At 44.6% G+C, this 19022-nt stretch overlaps 1 protein-coding gene across 10 annotated transcripts in view; it reads right to left on the bottom strand.

Annotated features, from left to right (window-relative positions):
• The window catches only part of SULF1 (sulfatase 1), a 151155-nt gene that overhangs the window by 33901 nt on the left and 98232 nt on the right, over positions 1 to 19022 (bottom strand). For 8 of the 10 annotated variants that reach the window (XM_010970612.3, XM_045507110.2, XM_045507106.2 and 5 more), the window contains 6 exons: positions 16206 to 16357; positions 13633 to 13802; positions 3378 to 3528; positions 2248 to 2423; positions 715 to 846; positions 402 to 458 (listed from right to left, as the gene is read on the bottom strand). In XM_010970612.3, the coding sequence (XP_010968914.2) occupies positions 402 to 458; positions 715 to 846; positions 2248 to 2423; positions 3378 to 3528; positions 13633 to 13802; positions 16206 to 16357 (838 nt within the window). The remainder of the gene's footprint in view (positions 1 to 401; positions 459 to 714; positions 847 to 2247; positions 2424 to 3377; positions 3529 to 13632; positions 13803 to 16205; positions 16358 to 19022) is intronic. The other 2 variants (XM_010970614.3, XM_074354859.1) reach the window with 1 other exon arrangement.

Here is a 19022-nt window from a genome sequence, read left to right as displayed (position 1 = left end):
GTGACCTTGGGAACAATTACAGTCTCATATATTTGTATATTCAAAATATGGAAAATAAGGAAAGGCACCTAGGGGAAAGACGTAGAAAAGTGTTAGGCAGAACTTGGGAAGGATGGTTGAGAAAGTCAATCGATTGATCCAATTAGGAACTAAGGCTGAGAAATGCAACGGGAAGTCCACAGCCACGTACAAGCTTTGGTCTTTAATTTCCTTTACAACCCTGACGCAACAATTATTGCTCTGCTGGCCAGCGAAGGATGAGCAGCAAGCCATTCGGTCTTACGACTAGGTTTGCGAAATCTGCACGCTTCATAAACCAAAATAAGGGAAAGAACATTCCCAGCAGGGAGAGCTGCCCGCTAAGACTGGTTCCCAGAAGCACCCCAGGAGCCAATAATTACCCTCTTTCCACGAGGAATGTATCACGCCAAATTTTGGCTTTCTTGTTTGTTCGAAACCTGAAAGCAAAATAATAATATTTACTGTTGGCATTTGGATATTTTTCCAAACAGATCTGTGCTAACAGTTTATTTAAAGCAACACCTCTCTCTTCCCTCAGACCGGACTGCATTTCCATCAATATGCTATTCACAGAAACTCAGCTTGGGGAGATCCTGTCCGGCAAAGTGTATCTTGCCTCCACTTCCTCCAGCTGCTGGCTGGCTCTGGGCACCAGGGGCTCGGGGCTGGCTGAAGGGAAGAAAAATGACGCACCTGTTGTTACCTGGCTTTTCCAGGTCCAGAAGTTTGAGGACAGACTTGCCATCCACGTCGGGAGGTGTGTCGAGCCCAGCAATGTCCAGGATGGTAGGGGCCAGGTCAATGTTTAGAACTATCTGTGGGACTCTGAAAAGGGACAGATGGTTACGCCCCAGACCCAGCACCAGCGGGGAGGGCCACAAGGGCCACTTTCTCCACCCCATGACTCAGTGGCCTTCACTGCTTCTCTGCCTCTCATCTGGTCTACCTAGGGACGGGTGGCCGCATCTGGGAGGGCGCCTGAGTGGCCAGCAGCCATGGTACAGAGCAAGATCAGCCAACTCTCACAGAGGTTGGGCTGGAGAGATGCCTGCACCCCTGACCTCTGGCCACACTGTCAGACAAATTGTGGCCTGATGTTTCGTTTTTGTAGGATGCAAGCTTTCTTCTGAAACCTGACCATCCACCACTCCTCTGCTGACCTAAGGCTTTGAAACTAACCTCTGAAAAGGGACACAGGCTTTTTATATTTGAATCCACTCCATGCTACCTAGTCTTTCAGACATAAAGCCTTCTAACTTGGATCTGACCATTTCCAGGGTGTTTCTAAGGAGCTGGAGAGACATAGTAACATTCCCCAAAGAAGCCTGTCCTGCTGCATCACCTTCTCCCCAAGATGCAGCGGAATGCAGCAGTGGATGAGGCGCAAGGATGCAACGCAGAATATCTGGGATCTGGTCCCCGACGCTGCTGTTTCCAGGCTCGGGGACTCTGAGAGAGGAATGTACACTCTTTCTTTGATAAACCAGGGGTCCAGGCTAGACTCTCTCTAAGGGCCACTCCAGCTTTTGCATTTTACTTTCTCTCTTTCCTTTTACCCTTTCCATAACTGTTTCATGTACGTGATCTCATCTTATGCAAAGCATCCTGCTGCGGTTGGTAGGGCATATGAAACCCATTTTATAATGGGACAATCAAGCTACAAAGGGATGCAGTGACTTGCTGAAGGTGACAGAAATACAACTCTTGTCCTTTAGGTTTCTTAAAATTTAGATGCATTTCTTAAAATTTAATTTTCTTAAAAATTTCTTGAATAATAATAGTAGTAGTAGTAGTAATAATAATAATAATAATAATAATAATAATAATAATAATAATAATAATAATAATAAACCAAAAAGGATGGCATAGGTTGATTTTAAAACAAAATTCAAAGAAGGTAAAGATGACTTTCCTAAAGGTCACATTCTGTGTCTGTGCACAGCCCCACATGACATGAATTCTGGTCAATTTGAGAGAATTAATCACTGATACAGTTATTTTTCATTTCTCTTTAAATAGTAGACCTGAGTTAATTTAATATGTGGTGGGGGTGGGGAGAGGGGAGGGGCAGAGCCGGGAGGAGGTTTTCATCTTCTAAATTACCAACCTACATGCACCCTTTTTGGTTCTGGATGAAAGGAAACCAGACACTGAGGTTGGTAATCGAATTATCTCAGACGGACATGAGCTACGACAGATGAGTGTTGCAAACAGAGAACTACGTACATTGATCCTGGTTCTACGCTTGGACCACGAATAAAGAAAGGCACACGGATATCAAAGTCATATGGCATGGATTTTCCCTTGACCAGTCCAAACTGCCCGATGTGGTAGCCGTGGTCGGCGGTGTAGATGATGTAAGTGTTCTCCAGCTCCCCGGTGTCCACAAGCATGTTATACAGCTGGAACACAGCACAGAGACCGGTCAGAAGCAATTGTGATGACGCAGGATGACAGAAGTGTTGCCATGACTTCCCCCAAATCTTTTTCCCATTATTCTTCCAAGGCAAGAGTTGCTTTTATAAGGCTGACAAACATGTCCATTAGCCATATACTAGTTGCTTACAATTCTGGAGGGAGAAAGTCCAAGAATAGTTGACTTTATATAATATGTAACTTTTTTGAATCTGCACATTCTACTTAAAGGTTTTATTTGTCCATTTGGAAAAAAAACCCAAACAAAATGCAAAACAACTTGCACCATCAAACTTGAAGGTTTTACTTTGAAAAATGCAATGTTAATACAAATTTTACTATCATCACTCAGAACTAGTTATCAAGGGTTAAAAAAGGCTACTTCTGAGATGGATCCAGCTAGAGAGGTTTTAGGCATGTCTTGTTTGGTTTATGTTATGTTTTAAAATTCAGGAAATTTCAAATGAATTTTTTTTATTTCTTCTTCTTTTAAAAGTCAGAAGACTTGATACTGGATCCTCATTTCTACATGACAAAAATTTGCTGAAGCTTAGAAGTTACTCCCTGCTTTAGATGGGGGCACTTAGTTTCAAGTTCACCCCAATCCCCACGATTCCCTATTGCCTTATGCTGGATCTATTTTAGTTATTTACATTATTTGTTTAACTCCTGATGGTATTTGTGGCTATGGCCCTTAATTAATGATATCTTGATTCTTATTTCCTCCTTGCTATTGGCTCCACAAGAATCAAGCCTGGAGAGGTACTAGGAAAGGTAGTGGACAAGATAAGGGAGGGATGACAAATTCACTGAACACACACACATTCTCTCTCTCTTAAAATGAAGAAAACAACAACAACAGGAAATAGGATTGGCCAGGATGGGTCTATACAAGGTGAGCTGGACCAAGACCTATCACTGAGGCAAGTTCACATGCTTACCCTTTCCACAGAATCATCCACTGACATCAAAGTCTGAAGCCGTTTGCGATGCAGAACATTTGTAAATTCCATGTGGATGGGCAGCATGGGTCCCGTGTACTGCATAATCCAGTGTTTATCCATATTTGGTGCATAGTTATAACTAGGAGTTCTGAAAATATCCAGAAAGGAGTCTTACTATATATGTTGTTTAGTCATTTAGAGAAATAGCTCGAGTTAAAGCCTGTGAAATAACCATTTAGGAAAGATAATGCAGACATTGCTAAAGAATTTTTTTCTCCCACACATCTTTCTGTGTTTATGAAGAGATCTGAAGTTGTCACCACCTCAAACAGCACAAGTCCTCTGAAGGTATATGGATTCAAACTTAGGAAACCAAGACTGGCAGCTAAAAATCTAATTAGTGCAAATTCATTTAGGTTCACTGAGTAAAGTGTGTAAAAACACATCAAGCTGATTGTGGTAATGTTACAGATGTACAGATAAAACTCAGTAATGTAGAAGGGAATGTTCCCACAGCGATGTTAACTCATAAAATTTTATTGCTAATTAGGCTATTAAATATAATCACAAATATGTTATGTGGAATAATGACGAATCAGAATTTCAACACATTTTTTCCTCTTGAGTTTACTAGGGTATTTTATTGATTACTTATGTATCTAGCTTCTATGACTTTTTCACATCCCTAACTTTGCATATAGATACCAGTAATAAAACTGGATTTGCTGGCATTATAACCAAGTCTACTTCTGCACAAGACACATGCTTACCAATAAAGCTATTCATTACAGACAGATCAATATAAGTGCAGGCCATCATTTCTGTTAACTCCAGGGAGGTGAGTGCTATTGTAGGACAGGTGGCTCAAGCCCATATTCTACTGCAGGGATCCAGGTGGTGTCCACACTCTCCTTTGGGGACCCACAAAATGTGTCACCTTCTCTTTGAAGTCTTACCCAACTCCCTTGACCATTAGATGCTGCCAGATCATACTCCCAAAGGACAGGCCTATGCCAGAACAGTTCTCACTCTGACACTGCTTGTTTTTCATTTGACCTCTCCACCAGACTGTAATGTACCTGAACCACCTTCTTAGCCGGTAAGCATATGGAAGTTGTTTAGTATTAAAAAACTGAGCAAGTAGTCACCATATGTCAGGTATCATTTTGTGTCATGCTAAGTGTTTTCCACAAATCTACTCATTTACTTCTCTCAGTTCTTCTGGGAAATCGATTTATCATTCCCATCTTACAGCTGAGAAAACTGAGGCTTAGTGAAGTTAAATAACTTGCTCAGATTAACAAAGTTAGCAGGTGGTAGAACCAGGACTTGGTTCCAAGTCCACTTGCTTTAACACAATGAAAGGGCAGTAAAGCGAGGGGTTCCTGCATCTGAGACTGCTCTTCCTAGGAACCGCAACGTGGCAAACAGCCCGTCTCACGGAACAAGCATCAGGCACTGTTGACTGAGAAATTTGGTTGCCAGTCTCTGCTCTGGGGAGGATTCTATCAGTGAGAGACTGTGGATAAGGATGACTGAGGGCGACCCCGTGGCATCATTTACACCAAGAAACTAGAGAAACCATCAGTCGCTGTGAGCCTGGTGAGTCCAGGAGCCGTGACCACGTGTTCCTCTGGTCCCACTGTGGGGTGAATTTCCCATGGGGGAAACCTGGGGTCTTTGAGATGCATGACTGTACACAGGGGTGTTCCCATGAACACAGGGCTGTATAAATGCCACCTGTTACCACACATTTTCTTCTGCCAGTGGATGTGCAGAACTTCCCTTCTGATAGTGGGAAAATGCTGCTTCATATTGGCCATCTGGGTGCCGAGAGTTACCCTGATGATCTGTATGGATGCTGATTAACTAGCAGAAGTACCACAGCACAGATGCCAGTGTAGCACTGAGCACAGGAGACACTGTCCCTGAAAGTGTACAAGATATGCTCAGAAGTGCAAGTCCCCTTTAAAGGGACAGATTTGTCTAGTGGGAAAAGCATGCGTAGTCCAATTTGCTCACCTGTAAGTGGGGTAAGAAGAACCTCTCATAAAAAGCTGTCTTGAGAAACAACAACTCTATCTCTATATATCCATATCTCCTTCTTTCCTGTCTGCCTGCCTGCCTTCCTTATCTGTCACTTTAAAGTGCCCAGAACAGGGGAGGCACCTGTGTTGCCTACATGAGCCAATAAACAAATATATTCTATATAAGGATCTGGCTTGAAAAAAATCCTGTGGCATTAACTAACTAACAAACTTTCAGGTGTCACCTGCCATTCTTTTTCAGAGAAACTTCCAACATTAACTTTCTTCTGCTTACCAAGTAAACGACTCCTGAACCAAATGGTCTCATTTTTGGCCTGAAAGCTTTCTTTGTATCTAAAAGTGAACCACGGTCCAGATCAGACGCTTGTATCTCAGGAGCTTGGGTGGCAGCAAAGGATTTAAGCCTGTGTTTCTCATTCTTCACGCAGCATGTCGCGTTACAAACAGGATTAGATTAAGAGGCTGAGGAGGAGGTGGAGGAGGGGGCTTCTAAATCCCAGCAGAAATGGATTTTCACCCATGGGGGGAGTCTGAGGTCGGAGAAATATAGCCAGTTGGTCACGAAAGGTCCCTCACCATTTACGGATACGTGCCCTGAAAAAGAACACGGCTATTAAAAGGTACCTAACCAGCCTCTTCTTACTGCCTTTGATGTTGGTTTGCCTTAATTTTAAAATAAATCTAGTTGACTTTTTAAACCACAAAAATCTCAACACAAATAAAAATGACAACAGGGAATCAAGACACAGGCTCACAGTGGGCAAATCACCTCTTCCACCAGTTACCTTGAAGTGCTCGGCGGGGCTGCCCCTCGCTTCAAGGAAGAGTTTGGAAGGATGCTGTGAGTTACGAGCCTCAAATTGGACTCCCGGCTTTACAGAATGACATCTGTTAAATCTGGCTTATATTAAAAGGGAGAGCTCGTGTCTGTTGTCAAAGCTGTCCTTTCCCCACCCCCCCCCCCTTTTTTTTTTCTTAATTTCTAGATGTAGGAGATGACCTCCCAGCTCTGGGGATGAAACCCCAGGTGGGATCTCAGCAGGGGGTGAGGAGGGGGGGAGCACTTGCCTTTTAAAGGAAGACAGGCTGCCACTGCGGCCCCCAGAACAGCAGCTGTTCAGGGACCTGCAGGTGGAAGGTTGGGGGTCGCTGGGATTGACAACCTTGTTGAAAAGTGATCTTTTGCTGAAGACCTGTAGTTGCCTCCTGCTGGGCTCTGCCAAATTCCTGGAAGATGCAGCCTTCTGTCCCCCAGCGATAATTAAAGCTTGCTTCCCTAACTCAGAATTGACTTACAATGATTCAAACAGGACTCAGAGCTGTCAGCTGGAACACGAGCCACAAAGAAGCAGGTAGCTGTTTAGGAAACTGTGCAAAACTGCATATCCGATTGTTCTAGAATGTTTCAGAATCAGACCTGCATTGTCATCCTAGCCTCCTTACTGGGCTGTGTGATCTGGAGCCACTTGTTTGCTTCTCAGCCTCTGTTTCCTCGTCTCCATAATGGGAACAACAACTTCAAAGAGTTCTTGTGAGGCCCCAAAGGGATTCTAGTGACTCCAGAGGACAAATGCTGGGACCACATCACACCTGCACCGACGGGTGGCCAGGGAGCTCCCATGTGCTGGCTGCGCAGCCCCGAGGAGCAGGCAGGGCGCCTCCTCCCCGCTTTACAAGTGAGAAGGTAAAGTGCACACAGGGGGCTCAGAAAAGGTGCTGCACCCCTGCTCCTTCCATGATGTCACCCTGGACCACCGTCCCCAACAAGCACCTCAAAATCCCAGTCAGCAGGAGGAGAACAGATACATACATTTCTTTCTCTGAAAATAAAGTCCTGGAAGGCTTAGCCTTCCTCCTGATTTAAAATATTAGCGGCTTCTGCTTCCCACTCAGATGCCCCCCACCAGCTGCCGAGGGGCTACATTTGTTGCAAATCCAGGATCAAGTCTGACCCTTCCAGGCACACCGGAGGCATCAGCAAAAAGGTAAACAACGCTGGCTCTTTGCTTTCAAATGGAGAGAACAAAGGACCAAATTGTCATTTTTGAGTTTCTGTTGCTTTCTTAGAAACAAAACCAAAAACCTCAAAAACCCAAAATCCGTGTCAGAGTTCCAGTCACACGTGCCTGGCCTGGTAAGACTTTCTGTTGTCTGTTCAGATCCGTGTTTTGCCCAGAACCGCGCACACCAGACCTTACCCTCTCAGGAACACACCTTGACCCTCAACAGATTATTCCAAGACTTGAAAACCTGCACTTGCCCCGGCAGGGCCTCCCTGCAGGTAGCTCTTCTCTAGTCATTGTTTGCTTAGATTTATGGCTCAGCACGGCATCTCTCTGACCCCTCAGACCTCTGCAGCCACAAGGGCCACCTTGGCCTTGATGCGAACTCACCCTAGGCTTTGGCCTTCTTGCTAGTATTGCTTACTGACAGAACGGGAACAAGAATTCTGAAAATCAAGCATGTCACCTTGCATTTTGATGGGTGGATCTTTTAGGAGAATAATTCTTACTAGCACAGAAAAAGTTTCAAGAAATGCATGTGTTGTATATTAAATCCATACTTGGGGAAATGCAAGGAACTTAGCAGTTCATTTTTACCGCTGGTGGCCTCTGCTGTCACCTTGGAGAAAATAAGTGTATTTCAAGCTTTTTATATATTTGAACATGTGTTTTCTTCATTTGTTATTTAGTCTCATACAGCAACAAAACCCCTCTTTTTTTGTTTTTTGAAAAAACTTCTTTTTTTAAACTTTATTACATGGGGTGGGGGGTAGGTAATTACTTATTTTGTAATGGAGGTACTGGGGATTGAACCCAGGACCTTGTATAAACTAAGCACATACTCCACCACTGAGCTGTGCCCTCCCCCAAACCCCTAACTCCTAAGACCCTTATTGGTAGCAGGACCATCACTCACTGAGAAACAGATCTCAACTCCCAGAATAAGCTAGTTGTACAGATTTAAGACACACACGCTCAAAGCATTAAATTGGAAATTCTATACTTAATCTCCCAAGCCACACCATCTCAGCTTTCACTAAAATTAAACTTATTTAATTTAATTGACTTTGTGGAGCTATTCCCCACCCCCACACCCCCGAGTTCATTTGAACACATTCAGGATAGTACCAAATGCTCTTGACTATAGGTTTATCGTAACACTTAAAAATAAAAAAGTGTATCAGAAAACTAATTTAAAGAGTCTTCCAATGATGCTGCAAACGCCAGTGAGAATTGTGCAAATACATTCACAGGGAAGACATGCAATGTTAATTGTGACTGTGATGGGTACTGAGCAGTACTGGGGTGGCTGGTGGATCACCTGGGTCCAGGACTATATACTTAGGTGACCTGGGCAAAGCCACTGGGCCTTTTTTTTTTTTACATAAACTTTGGATATTCATTTTTTAATCTAAAAATTTATGGAATTATACTATCTTGAGGTGCCCTTTTAATTCATAAAATCGATTGTTCAACTATTTTCATACTATTTTAAAAGAGGTTTTAATGTCACCCAGTTGGTGGAGGAACATATTTATTCATTTGCTGAACAAAAATGGACTGTAGGACCAAGGCCGTGGGAGCCGTGCTCACCAAACACAAGGAGGTAAGGATGCAACACCGCGTCCTGCCTTCAGGAAAGTGCCACTTTGCATACCAGCAGGGCACCACTGACGTGGTCTTCAGTGTGAACACTGCCCCCTAGAGTTGTGCATTTTGACTTCAGAGATCTGGGCAAACATCCGGTGCAATGGGCTGTGCAGTAAATGACAGACAGAAGAACAACGTGGAAACGCAGGAAAGGGAGCGATTAATTCTGCCCAAGTCAGAGATGTTTATGAAGAATTTAAAATCCTCTCATCTCTGAAAGCATTTCCTTTTATGCATTTGTGGAAGCAATGAAGTGAGAATGGGCAAATTCCTTTTAAGGCAAGAAATTTCTTTCCAACTTTAGGTAACAAATGTGTTTCCAAAACTTTGTTCTGAGGCTTGCACTGAGGTTTCCCTTTGACGGGCTATGCTTATCTCAAGACTCCACTTTCAGAACAATGCCTGCGAGTTAGCAGATGTGGATTGTTTTATTGAGATTTTAGATTTCCCTTAAACCTGTGTGTGTGTGTGTGTGTGTGTGTGTGTGTGTGTGTGTGTGTTTTGCTCACAGGTGTACATTCTCACTTCACCCAGGCCAGCAGGGAGAAGTGATGCCCAGCAAGGATGAGGATCTAGCGTTACAATGAGGACCCCAGGGAGATGATTTACTGGGAAGTGCAGTAGGGTCCCTGCCAGAGGGAAGGGCTCTGTGACAAGGATGATGATCTGTGTTGTCATGAAGGAGGCCCCTTCGATTTCTCAGAAGCCATGAGTGGCTGAGCCACTTTGCCTCCCGCCCCTCCCGAGTGGTTGGTAATCCATTCTCATCCTTCGCTGGTTGGCGTAACCTCTAGCCTCAGTTTGTAAAGCCAACAAGCCGGTACTGGACCGGCTTCCTTCCTTTGTCGGGAATGGCAAACACTGTGGAAACATGATCCACTGGCTCCAGGCTGAGCGGGTCAGACCCCTCTAACCCCAGGTGGATGAAAGGCATCCGGATAATGCTTGACCACCAAGGAAGGTGACCTCAAGGAAAGCGTTGCATCCCCCGGCCAGGGGAGAGTCTACAGCTTCTTGCTGTGTTTCCACACGGCCTGCCAAACATCTCTGCAAAGTACTTAACTGCTCGCATCCCTTTGCTTGAGTGCCTCCCTAATGCTCCCGCTCGGGCAGCCAGCCATTCAGGAGCCCTGAGCACCACAGTGCAAAGCTTGCCTTCAGTTTGTCCCACTCCTTTTGTCTGTGGACTGAACTGTGAACCTGGGAAGGCCCTCCTAATGACAAGAGATGCACATGGTCTCTGTCTGGCCCTTTGCAGCAAAGATGCCCAGAATTCAAGGCTTCTAAGGTCGCGGGAGACACAGCAGGTCTCCTCATTCTAGGTGCACCCAAGCCCTGGGCTTAGCCGCGGACAGAAGCTGAATCGCTCAGCCCACTGCGGGAATGTTCATTTTCTGTGGCTAAGGGTGTTCTGCAGACCGGCGCTTGCCCGTAGCACATTCTGCACCTGGAAAAGATAACCCTGCCCGGGTGGGTGCCGCTCTTGTCTGTGTTTTTGAATAGCCAGGTGTGCGGGCCTCGTCACAACGCCGGTCTTAGCTCGTCAAGAGCCTTGTCAACTCACGACAGACAAGTATCAACTCGTCCTTTCTCTAGCTGCTTCCCCTGCATGTTAAGTTGAACCAAATGAAATGGCAAGTTTTGGAGGTCAACAAAGAGCAAATCCAGAAAGAACAGTCATACAGGGTTCGTCTTAATTGAAAGGATCAATGAAAATTATCATCTAGGCAGTGGCTTCTGTGTCCTGGCCCGAGGTGGGGCCGCTCATAACTGTTATTCATGACACCATGTCCAGGTGCTGGTGTTACCCCCATTTTACAGGCAAGACAGTGGAGGTTCTGAGAGGTTAAAGAAACTGCCCGCGAGCTCAGGTAGGACAGCTGAGCTAGGAACCCAACACTTGCTCGCCCCCGAGCCCTGAGCACTTTCCACTCTGCCGCGTGCAGATTCCGCTTTACGGACTCGCTAGGAAGGCACGCGGGTGGTTCATCTGAACCAGAAAGGAGTGACGCCAACGACGGCATGTGAAAATGACCGAGTCACGTGGGATGTCACTCTGCCTTTACTAAGTGCCCCCCCAGTGACTCTCCGCTTATGGTTATGTACAAATTCACGCAAATCCTCAATATTCTGAGTTGCTCCTTCTAGCTTTATCCCTCATCGCTCTCCCCACTTCCCAGGTCACAAGACAGATGGCGTCACTTACATGGTGAGCACTTTTCCACGCCACAGTCTATTCCTGAAATCATCACTGCAAATTCTGAGGGTCACCTGCAGAAATTCTGCCTGTCCTTTGAGACTCACTTTGAATGCCTCCTGGATTCTGAAGTTTTGCTGGTTCCTCCAAAAGACGTGCCTGCTTCTTCCTCCAGACTCCCATGGCCCCTGGCGTCCCAGCCCTGATCCCTACTTCTGGGCCCACTGCTGACGAGGCTGTCTGGACAACTGCCTGTCTCCCCGCCCAGAGCAGGGGCCCAGGACAAACTTATTCTGTAAAGGGTTACACGGTAAATGGTTCAGACACGGCAGGCCTTGAGGTCTCGGCCACAACTGCCCAGCTGCGCAGCTGTATTGCGACAGCAGCCACAGACAATACCTAAATGAATGCACGTGACTGTGTTTCTATAAAACTTTATTGATAAAAACTGGTGGCAAGCCAGGATTGGCCCCCATGTGCCAACCTCTGTCCTAGGTCATTGCTTCTTCAGGGCTAGCAATTGTCTTCCTCATGCCTACATCCCTGCTGTGCTGTATAATGTCACAGGTCATACTCACCAATATTTATGGAACTAAACAGAATTTTTAATTGCTGGAATCAGAGATGCTTTTTTTTTTTAAGCTATCACTGAGGCCCTAAGAACTCTACAGATCCCCCTCACCTGGCGTTGCTGTCTGTGCATGCCGCTGAGGTGTCAGAACCTCTTAATGGCATATTTTCCTGGAGGCTCAGGACCTTGTCCTGAAGCTTCAAAGGCAGGCTGACTTCTAACAAGTCATAAAACCCCTCATTTTGTCAATCTCTACTCCTCAAACTCAGGAAAACACTGGTGAGGTTTACGGTTGTAGAAAGTCACCTTAGGCTGGGATTCTGCTAATGCAACAAGGGAAGATACATGAGGTGATTTCTGACTCAAAAGAAAAAAGAAAGGTGGGTCCTAGGGTACAGAAGAAGACTGCAAAGACTTTTTTCTCACACTGAACCAGCTGGTCACTAAACGTGTCAGGGATCTGTAGTGGAGAGCCACTGGCCACTCATGGGCTTCATTCAGGAATTCAGCTGCACGGTTACACTCAAGTTGATTTTCAGAGGCTTGTATACCCATGCATGGGGTTGGTTCCAAAACACAATGGCTCATCTAGGCCATACTCCCAGGTGCTGGGGCAACCTCCTTTATTTGCTGACAGTATTTTATGCATTAAAACACACCCATCCCCCAAATTCCCAGGCATGCTCCATCCTGGCTTCTTAAGTATTGTTAGTTCCTGTCCTTCGTTCTTTCTCAGTCACTTGATAGGATAGAGAGGATCTAAACACCAGTGACCAGGAGCCATCAGTTTATTACTTATAATAAGATAAGAAATAAGTATAGAGGGAGTTTTCCAGGGATATGTAGCCAGCAACTAGTTACTTATCTCTTTTCATAAGGAAGTGTATTTAGTCTTTCAAATTTTTTTCTCTCTGGGATCATAGCTAGAAAATCAGTGTGGATGAAAAGGATGATGTTTAAGCACAGACTAAGAATGAATTGTGCAGGTTTAGTGATGAAGGAAACACATCAATTCCCTGTTCCCTACTCCTCCGCCGGTCAAATTTTCAGCGGACACAGCCAGCTGCTCTGTGTGGAAGACTGTGTATTACTGCAGTGGGGAAGAAAGTGTGACGATGGAGTACAAAACAAAAGCACGTCCTTTGCTGCCTAAGATCCAGACCTTTCCACCCTAGGCTAGTGAGAGTGACTGGGGTAAAATAGCGCTCTGCCCTGTCTCACCCCCATGTGCCATGAGCCCTCTCCTCCGTGCCTCCCCACCCCTTCCTCCCCCAGGCTCCTGCCTCTCAAAAAGAAACATCAGGTTATTTTAAAGCCGTGACCTGCAAAGGCCTCTCAGGCCAGCCCTCCCCAGCTGCCTTCTGCAGCAACTCCAATTGCACATCTGTGGCAGCGCGTGCCCTGGAAATTAACCCACGTTTCTAAAACCAGACCAGGGTCGCCACTCTGCTGCTATCAAAACCATACCATTTGACCATTATTATTATTAGATCATGTTCATGCATATTACTTAAGACAACAGAAGGAAACCCTTGATAAAAATCACCCCCACTCCCCAGTGTGCTTCTCTTTTCTTTTCATTTAGCCGCCTACAAATGATAGAAATGTGATTCCTAATCAGACCACCTACACAAAGCCCTTGGTTCTACAGTCTCCGGGCAGAAGCCGGTGTTCCTGCCTCGTGGAGATGCAGGGGGAAAGGAAAGGGTGAAAAGGAGGAGCGAGGTGCACAGCACAGGAAGGGGCCACGTTCAGCAGGTCCCAGAGCTGAGGTGTTACTCACATGTGTTGGGAAGCATTGGGGTACAGTTTTGAAAACTGTGGGGCTGAGTCCTCGGGGCCGTGGGGCGCCGCGTGGCTGATCACCATCATCACGGGCCTATGGGGATACATTCTCTTAGACATTTTGAAGTAATTAATGCTCTCGTTAGTGATTAAGTCTGTGAAGTAGTCCTGAAACATACATTTGACACAAAACAAAAATTACAAAAGGTGACATTCATCAGATCATATCTGAATACTGCTTTCCCTCAGAAGCAACTCACTGAATGGGGAGGTAAGATCTTAAGGAGGAAGGGAAACTGCACTTTCCAAAGCAGCAAAGCCTCTTCTGTAATCCGAAAATCACTGGCCAGTAACTTTCCAGGGTTGCTAGCTTGGTAACATGCACTTTTTTTTTTTTTTTTTAAAGTAATGTACAACTTAGCAATTAGGAAAAAAAAAATCCAGTCCTATTTACCCAAGATAATGATCAGATCTGGCAATACAAATGCTGGAGTACATGAAACACCGGATACATATTTCATTCTCAGGTTTTGCTGATGTAATTCGTTGACCAAAAAATTTAATTACTTCAAGGGCAGGAAACACCCACGCCCACTACAAATTCACAGTTGCAGAATACATAAGCACACACACACACATGCATAAATGTGCAAACAAAAGGAAAGAGCTTTTCTTTAAATTAAAAAGTCACCTGTGAGGATTACTAATGAAAGTGGTGGTCAAAATCTGGGTGCACAGTGAAAAGCGGGCACATTTTATCAGTTAATTTATTTGAAACGCTGAATATGGGGAGCAGTTGATTTCCTGCAGATGATGCTCTGTTAATTGCACAGCTAAAATGATCCAGCTGCTGGGATTAAAGCCTGACTTGCTAACAAAATGACTTAACCTGCAGTCCGAGGGGCTGATGCAAGACTCTAATGGGGAGGGAAGAAATGGAATAAAAAAGAAAGAAAAGATGAAAACTTAAATTAAAACACCTGCTTCCTGGAAGTGTGTATCACTGGCCTGGAGCTCCCGTCTAGAGTTTATTCAGAAAGCACCCCAGCAATAAGCAAAAGTCAGAGGCTTCTAGGCATGACTAATCACATGTCTATTCAAAGACCCGCACAGCTGCAAAAGCAGCACCCGAGGAACGCAATCTGTGTCACATGTCATTGTTGGGACAAGTCCACAGGCTATCACCTCCTTCCATGGGAGTGTCTGTTTCACTCCTTTCCTTCCTAAAAAAAGATTTGGATTCTTTTCGACACAGTTGTCTTTGACACTTAATCAGCTGTGATAATGGGCAAGTTACACTGATTTACTCTTTGGAGGGAACCTTGATTACTTTCCTCTCCTTAGGACAACAGGGAAAGAAAGGTTAATAGCTTGAACCAGGAGCATGACAAGCATCCCCACAGATGAAAAAATGAGAGCAGTGACAATTAGTGCACTTTGTAGGACACTGCTCAAATCTGCCTCCAAGGTCCCTGCCAGCTCTCAACTTTGATGAGTTTTGGAAACCTATTAGCGATGTTTGTGAATTCATTTGCATTCATTGTTTTCTGAAGAGTATGAAAGAACAAGACTTTAACCTTACCTCCTCCCAAGTCCCTTGTGCTCAAACCAGGCCAAGCATAAAGACAGCAATGTGCCCAAATTAAATCAAGCCCCCTCTTTCTGATTCCTACCAGTGGCTTTTCATAGTGATCTGTGCTAGATAGAGCAGATTCTCAGCTTCTTTTAGGTAAATGAGGAAGAGATGGATATGGCTAGAGGAAAGAGGATATACTTTAGGCTAATTAACAGGGGCAAAATTCAAAGATACTTTCCCTGCCACTCCCGCAATCTGGAAATAGTTTTATTTTAAGCTGGCAATCACAAAACCTGCATGAACTTTAAAAAGACTAAAAATCTAGGGTCCATTTGTCAGAGATGCCTGTCCATTTCATTTCCTACAAGCTGATTTGGAAATCCTAGGATTGAACCACGGGGCTTGTTGATTTCAGTTTCTACGAACTGATTTAGAAATCCTAGGACTGACAGCCTTGCAGACTTTTGTCTGCAGACTCTAGCAGCCATCGGGCAGGTGCCCTTGTTAATATCAAAGCCTGGTCAGACAAGCCTGAAAACAAAGAATGCGGTTTCCCAACTTCTGATCATTGCACTTATCTGCTCTTTCTCCTGTATCTAAATCTGAAGGCACAGACAAAATACACTTTCACCCCATTGAAAAGCAAAACAGTACAAGATGAACATTTGATTACGTGGACAAGTCCTTGAGAGGGAGGAAAAACCAAAAATTATCACAAGACAGAGTGGAGACATCTATGATTTTCTTGATAATACTTTTCACCGAAGGCTGATTGCCTTTCATCCTAATGAAGGGGGAAAAAAATCACTATTCAAAGTCAGTGTTCTTTGAGAGTCTTTTTCTTGCCCAGAGTTTAAAATTACCTTACAATTTCTCATTCTAATACTGTGAGAACATAGAAAGCCAATCTTGCGGACAGGCTAACACGCTGAAAATGGCTTTTCCCCATTACGCGCAAAGTAAATTGATGCAGTGTAAAAGTGCCTGAAAATTACCTTTGCATAATCAAATCCATGCTTTTCTTTGATGCCATTGCGACAAACAGTGTAATTATAGAAACGAGAATTCTTGATTAATCCAAGCCACTCTCGCCACCCAGGAGGGATGTAGCTGCCATTATATTCGTTGAGGTATTTTCCAAAAAAGGCTGCAATGGGCAAGACAGGATTATTTTCTCAGATGAAATGATTAATCACAACTAAATGCATCAATATGAAATTATGACTTGAAAAAAGGACAATGAAACTAAAGTTAACCCAGGTCACACTGGATGCCAAAGGTAACATACAAATTTGGCAAGGTAACATACATATTTCCCTTCTGAATAAATAAAAGTCGCACCCAAGTACATGGATCACAGTTCAGTAAAATCACCATAATGATCATGATATGTGGGAGAGTTTTCCCGGGATGTATTTTTTGTGGTTCAGCTGGGATAAAAGCAGAATATATCTTTTTGTTAAATTGATGTAACAATCGGAGAAGTAGCCAAGGTGAGATTTGGAATACTGAAAGTTCAGCCTTTGTGATAAAGTAAGTTTTCTAACCTACTGTTTGAGAGCTGTGAATTATTAAAAAGACACTATTGAAAAGCTTATCTTTGTGTTTGCTTATCAGGAGAGTACAAATTTTCCCAGCTGAGGAACTGTAGTAAAATACGTTTTGATGGGAAGGGGTTGGGGTTTTTATGTCACGTATTTTGTGTCATCGGTGTCTGCATTATGTGTATTTTACAGATGCACGTTTATTACTGAAAATCAAAAATTCTGACAACGTAGAGTTACAACCCAGATGACTAATTTTCATAGAATGGTGTGTAATAGACATATACGTGCCACGAAACTGCACTGCTCATTGACGAGCCCATGGGAAGGACTTCACATCTGTAGCTTTGGCATGGTCACATCCAAGAAGGGCCACTGGGCAACAGAGCTTACTGATCCTTTTAAAGACAGAAACTACAAATCTGTCCTCCACCAAAGATGACATAGGAGGGGGGTGGAGGGGAAAGTAAGGGAGGTTGGGATTTCAGGAATAAAATGGGTTAGACCTTGAAGTCCAATCAATTACCTAATAACCATCAGAAGGTTAGCAGTAAATTGTTGGCACAATTTGGAGAGAGAAAGAGGGTGCTCTTTGGGGTCTCTATAATTATATCCTGAGAACAGTCACCATTTGGGGTAAACCTAAATGTCTGGTCACCCCATTAGCCAAATTCATAGCCTTTCCTTCAAGTAGGAAGGACGAGGAGAACTTTATTTTATATACATATATGTAGGTACGTGTATATGTGTACGTACATGTGTGTGAATTTATCATATATTTATACACACCTATAACTATACAAGCATACCCATGTGCATGCAAGTTTTAATTTTTCTGATTTTTTAAAAGGGTTTCAATCTTCTGTTTTAGGGAGACGCCACATCCTGTGGCCAGCCAGATGCCTTCCACGTCAAAACCACTTTCCGGCTTCATTAAGCAGATTTTACAGATGCCTCCACTCATATACATGAAGAAAGACAGTCCTTGGATGACTGGCTTGAGATGATGAAAACAGCTCCCAGAACCCCGGCACTTTATCGGGACTGCTCTTAAAGCACACGCTTCTGAATCTCCAGCATAGTCAATGCGCATCATTTCTGTGTCTTCGTGGGATACCTCAGCCTGCTCTCATCTCTGATCTACAACTGGCTGTAGGGCGTCTCCATCTGGAGGTTTCTCCTTGCTCCTTAATGCAATCATTCAGAATGGAATGAATAATTTTCCCCTCCAAATTTACTTCTCTCCTCAGGTAGCCTTCAGTTCTCAGAGTGGCACCAGGTGTGCCAATCTCCCTGCCTTACCTGCCCTTTGGGTCCCCTTGCTGAGCGGTGACCATGGCCTGGAGCTTCCACTGGGGTAAGCGCTCTGGAACCCGTCCCTCCCTTTCTGATGACTCGACACCCCTCACATGTGCTCAGTCTCCTGACCAGCTTTCCTGTCCAGACCCAGGGTCTTTCCATTCTCACTGCCACCTTCCTGAAGACCAGCTCCGGTCACTTCACCTTCTCCCAACCTTGGATGGGCCCTCCTGGTCTGCAGAATCCCATTTAGTTGGATAGCTTGTGTCTGGACAAAATCCTTCTCTTCTGAACCCCATCTTGACCTGGGATTCATGAGCCGCCAGTGGTCTGCGGATTCAAGTTCTAGATTTTTTAAATTTTGTGTTTTCCTTTAAGTTCTAATCTTTTACAGGCTGATTTGGTCTAAATATTTTCAGAGAGCAGAGTGTCCGAGTTGCTGAAGTGCATCCCCCTCACCAGACTGAGCTTCTCTGAAGAGTTGACTCAAGTCTGAGAAGCACAGCAATTTCAGTTTATTTGTTGGATGAATGTTTATATATTGTATCTGCAAATGAGTGAATCAATCAAGTGGTCACTTAGCAAACACCCACTGCTTGAGGATTTGGCCAGGATCCCCTCCCCGCCACCAGCAGATGGGCTGGAGTGGGACAAAATATCAGACGGTCTTATGTCAGATGTGACTCAGAATTTCCCTCTGAACTGACCGCAAGCAGTAGAAATTCTTCTAGTGAGGGGTTTTATCTTCAGAGACCAACCGTCTTTTCACACAGCACCACAAGATGGGTTTCTTTTTCAACAAAAGGCCACACGACTTGGGAGTCACAGGCAGCAGACCAAGGCCACACCCCACCAACACGACCTCAGCACGGGACTGGTTCCCGGAGCCTTCCACTTCCTAACCTCCAGCCCAGCTCCTCCCCCTGGCCAGCTCCTCATCCCCAGGGTTTTTTTTCCCCCCCTTTTCTC

This window comes from Camelus bactrianus, chromosome 29, assembly GCF_048773025.1.
Source record: "Camelus bactrianus isolate YW-2024 breed Bactrian camel chromosome 29, ASM4877302v1, whole genome shotgun sequence".
Lineage (NCBI taxonomy): Eukaryota > Metazoa > Chordata > Mammalia > Artiodactyla > Camelidae > Camelus > Camelus bactrianus.
The sequence above is the reverse complement of the archived record's forward strand: the minus strand, read 5'-3'. Positions and strand labels throughout refer to the sequence as shown.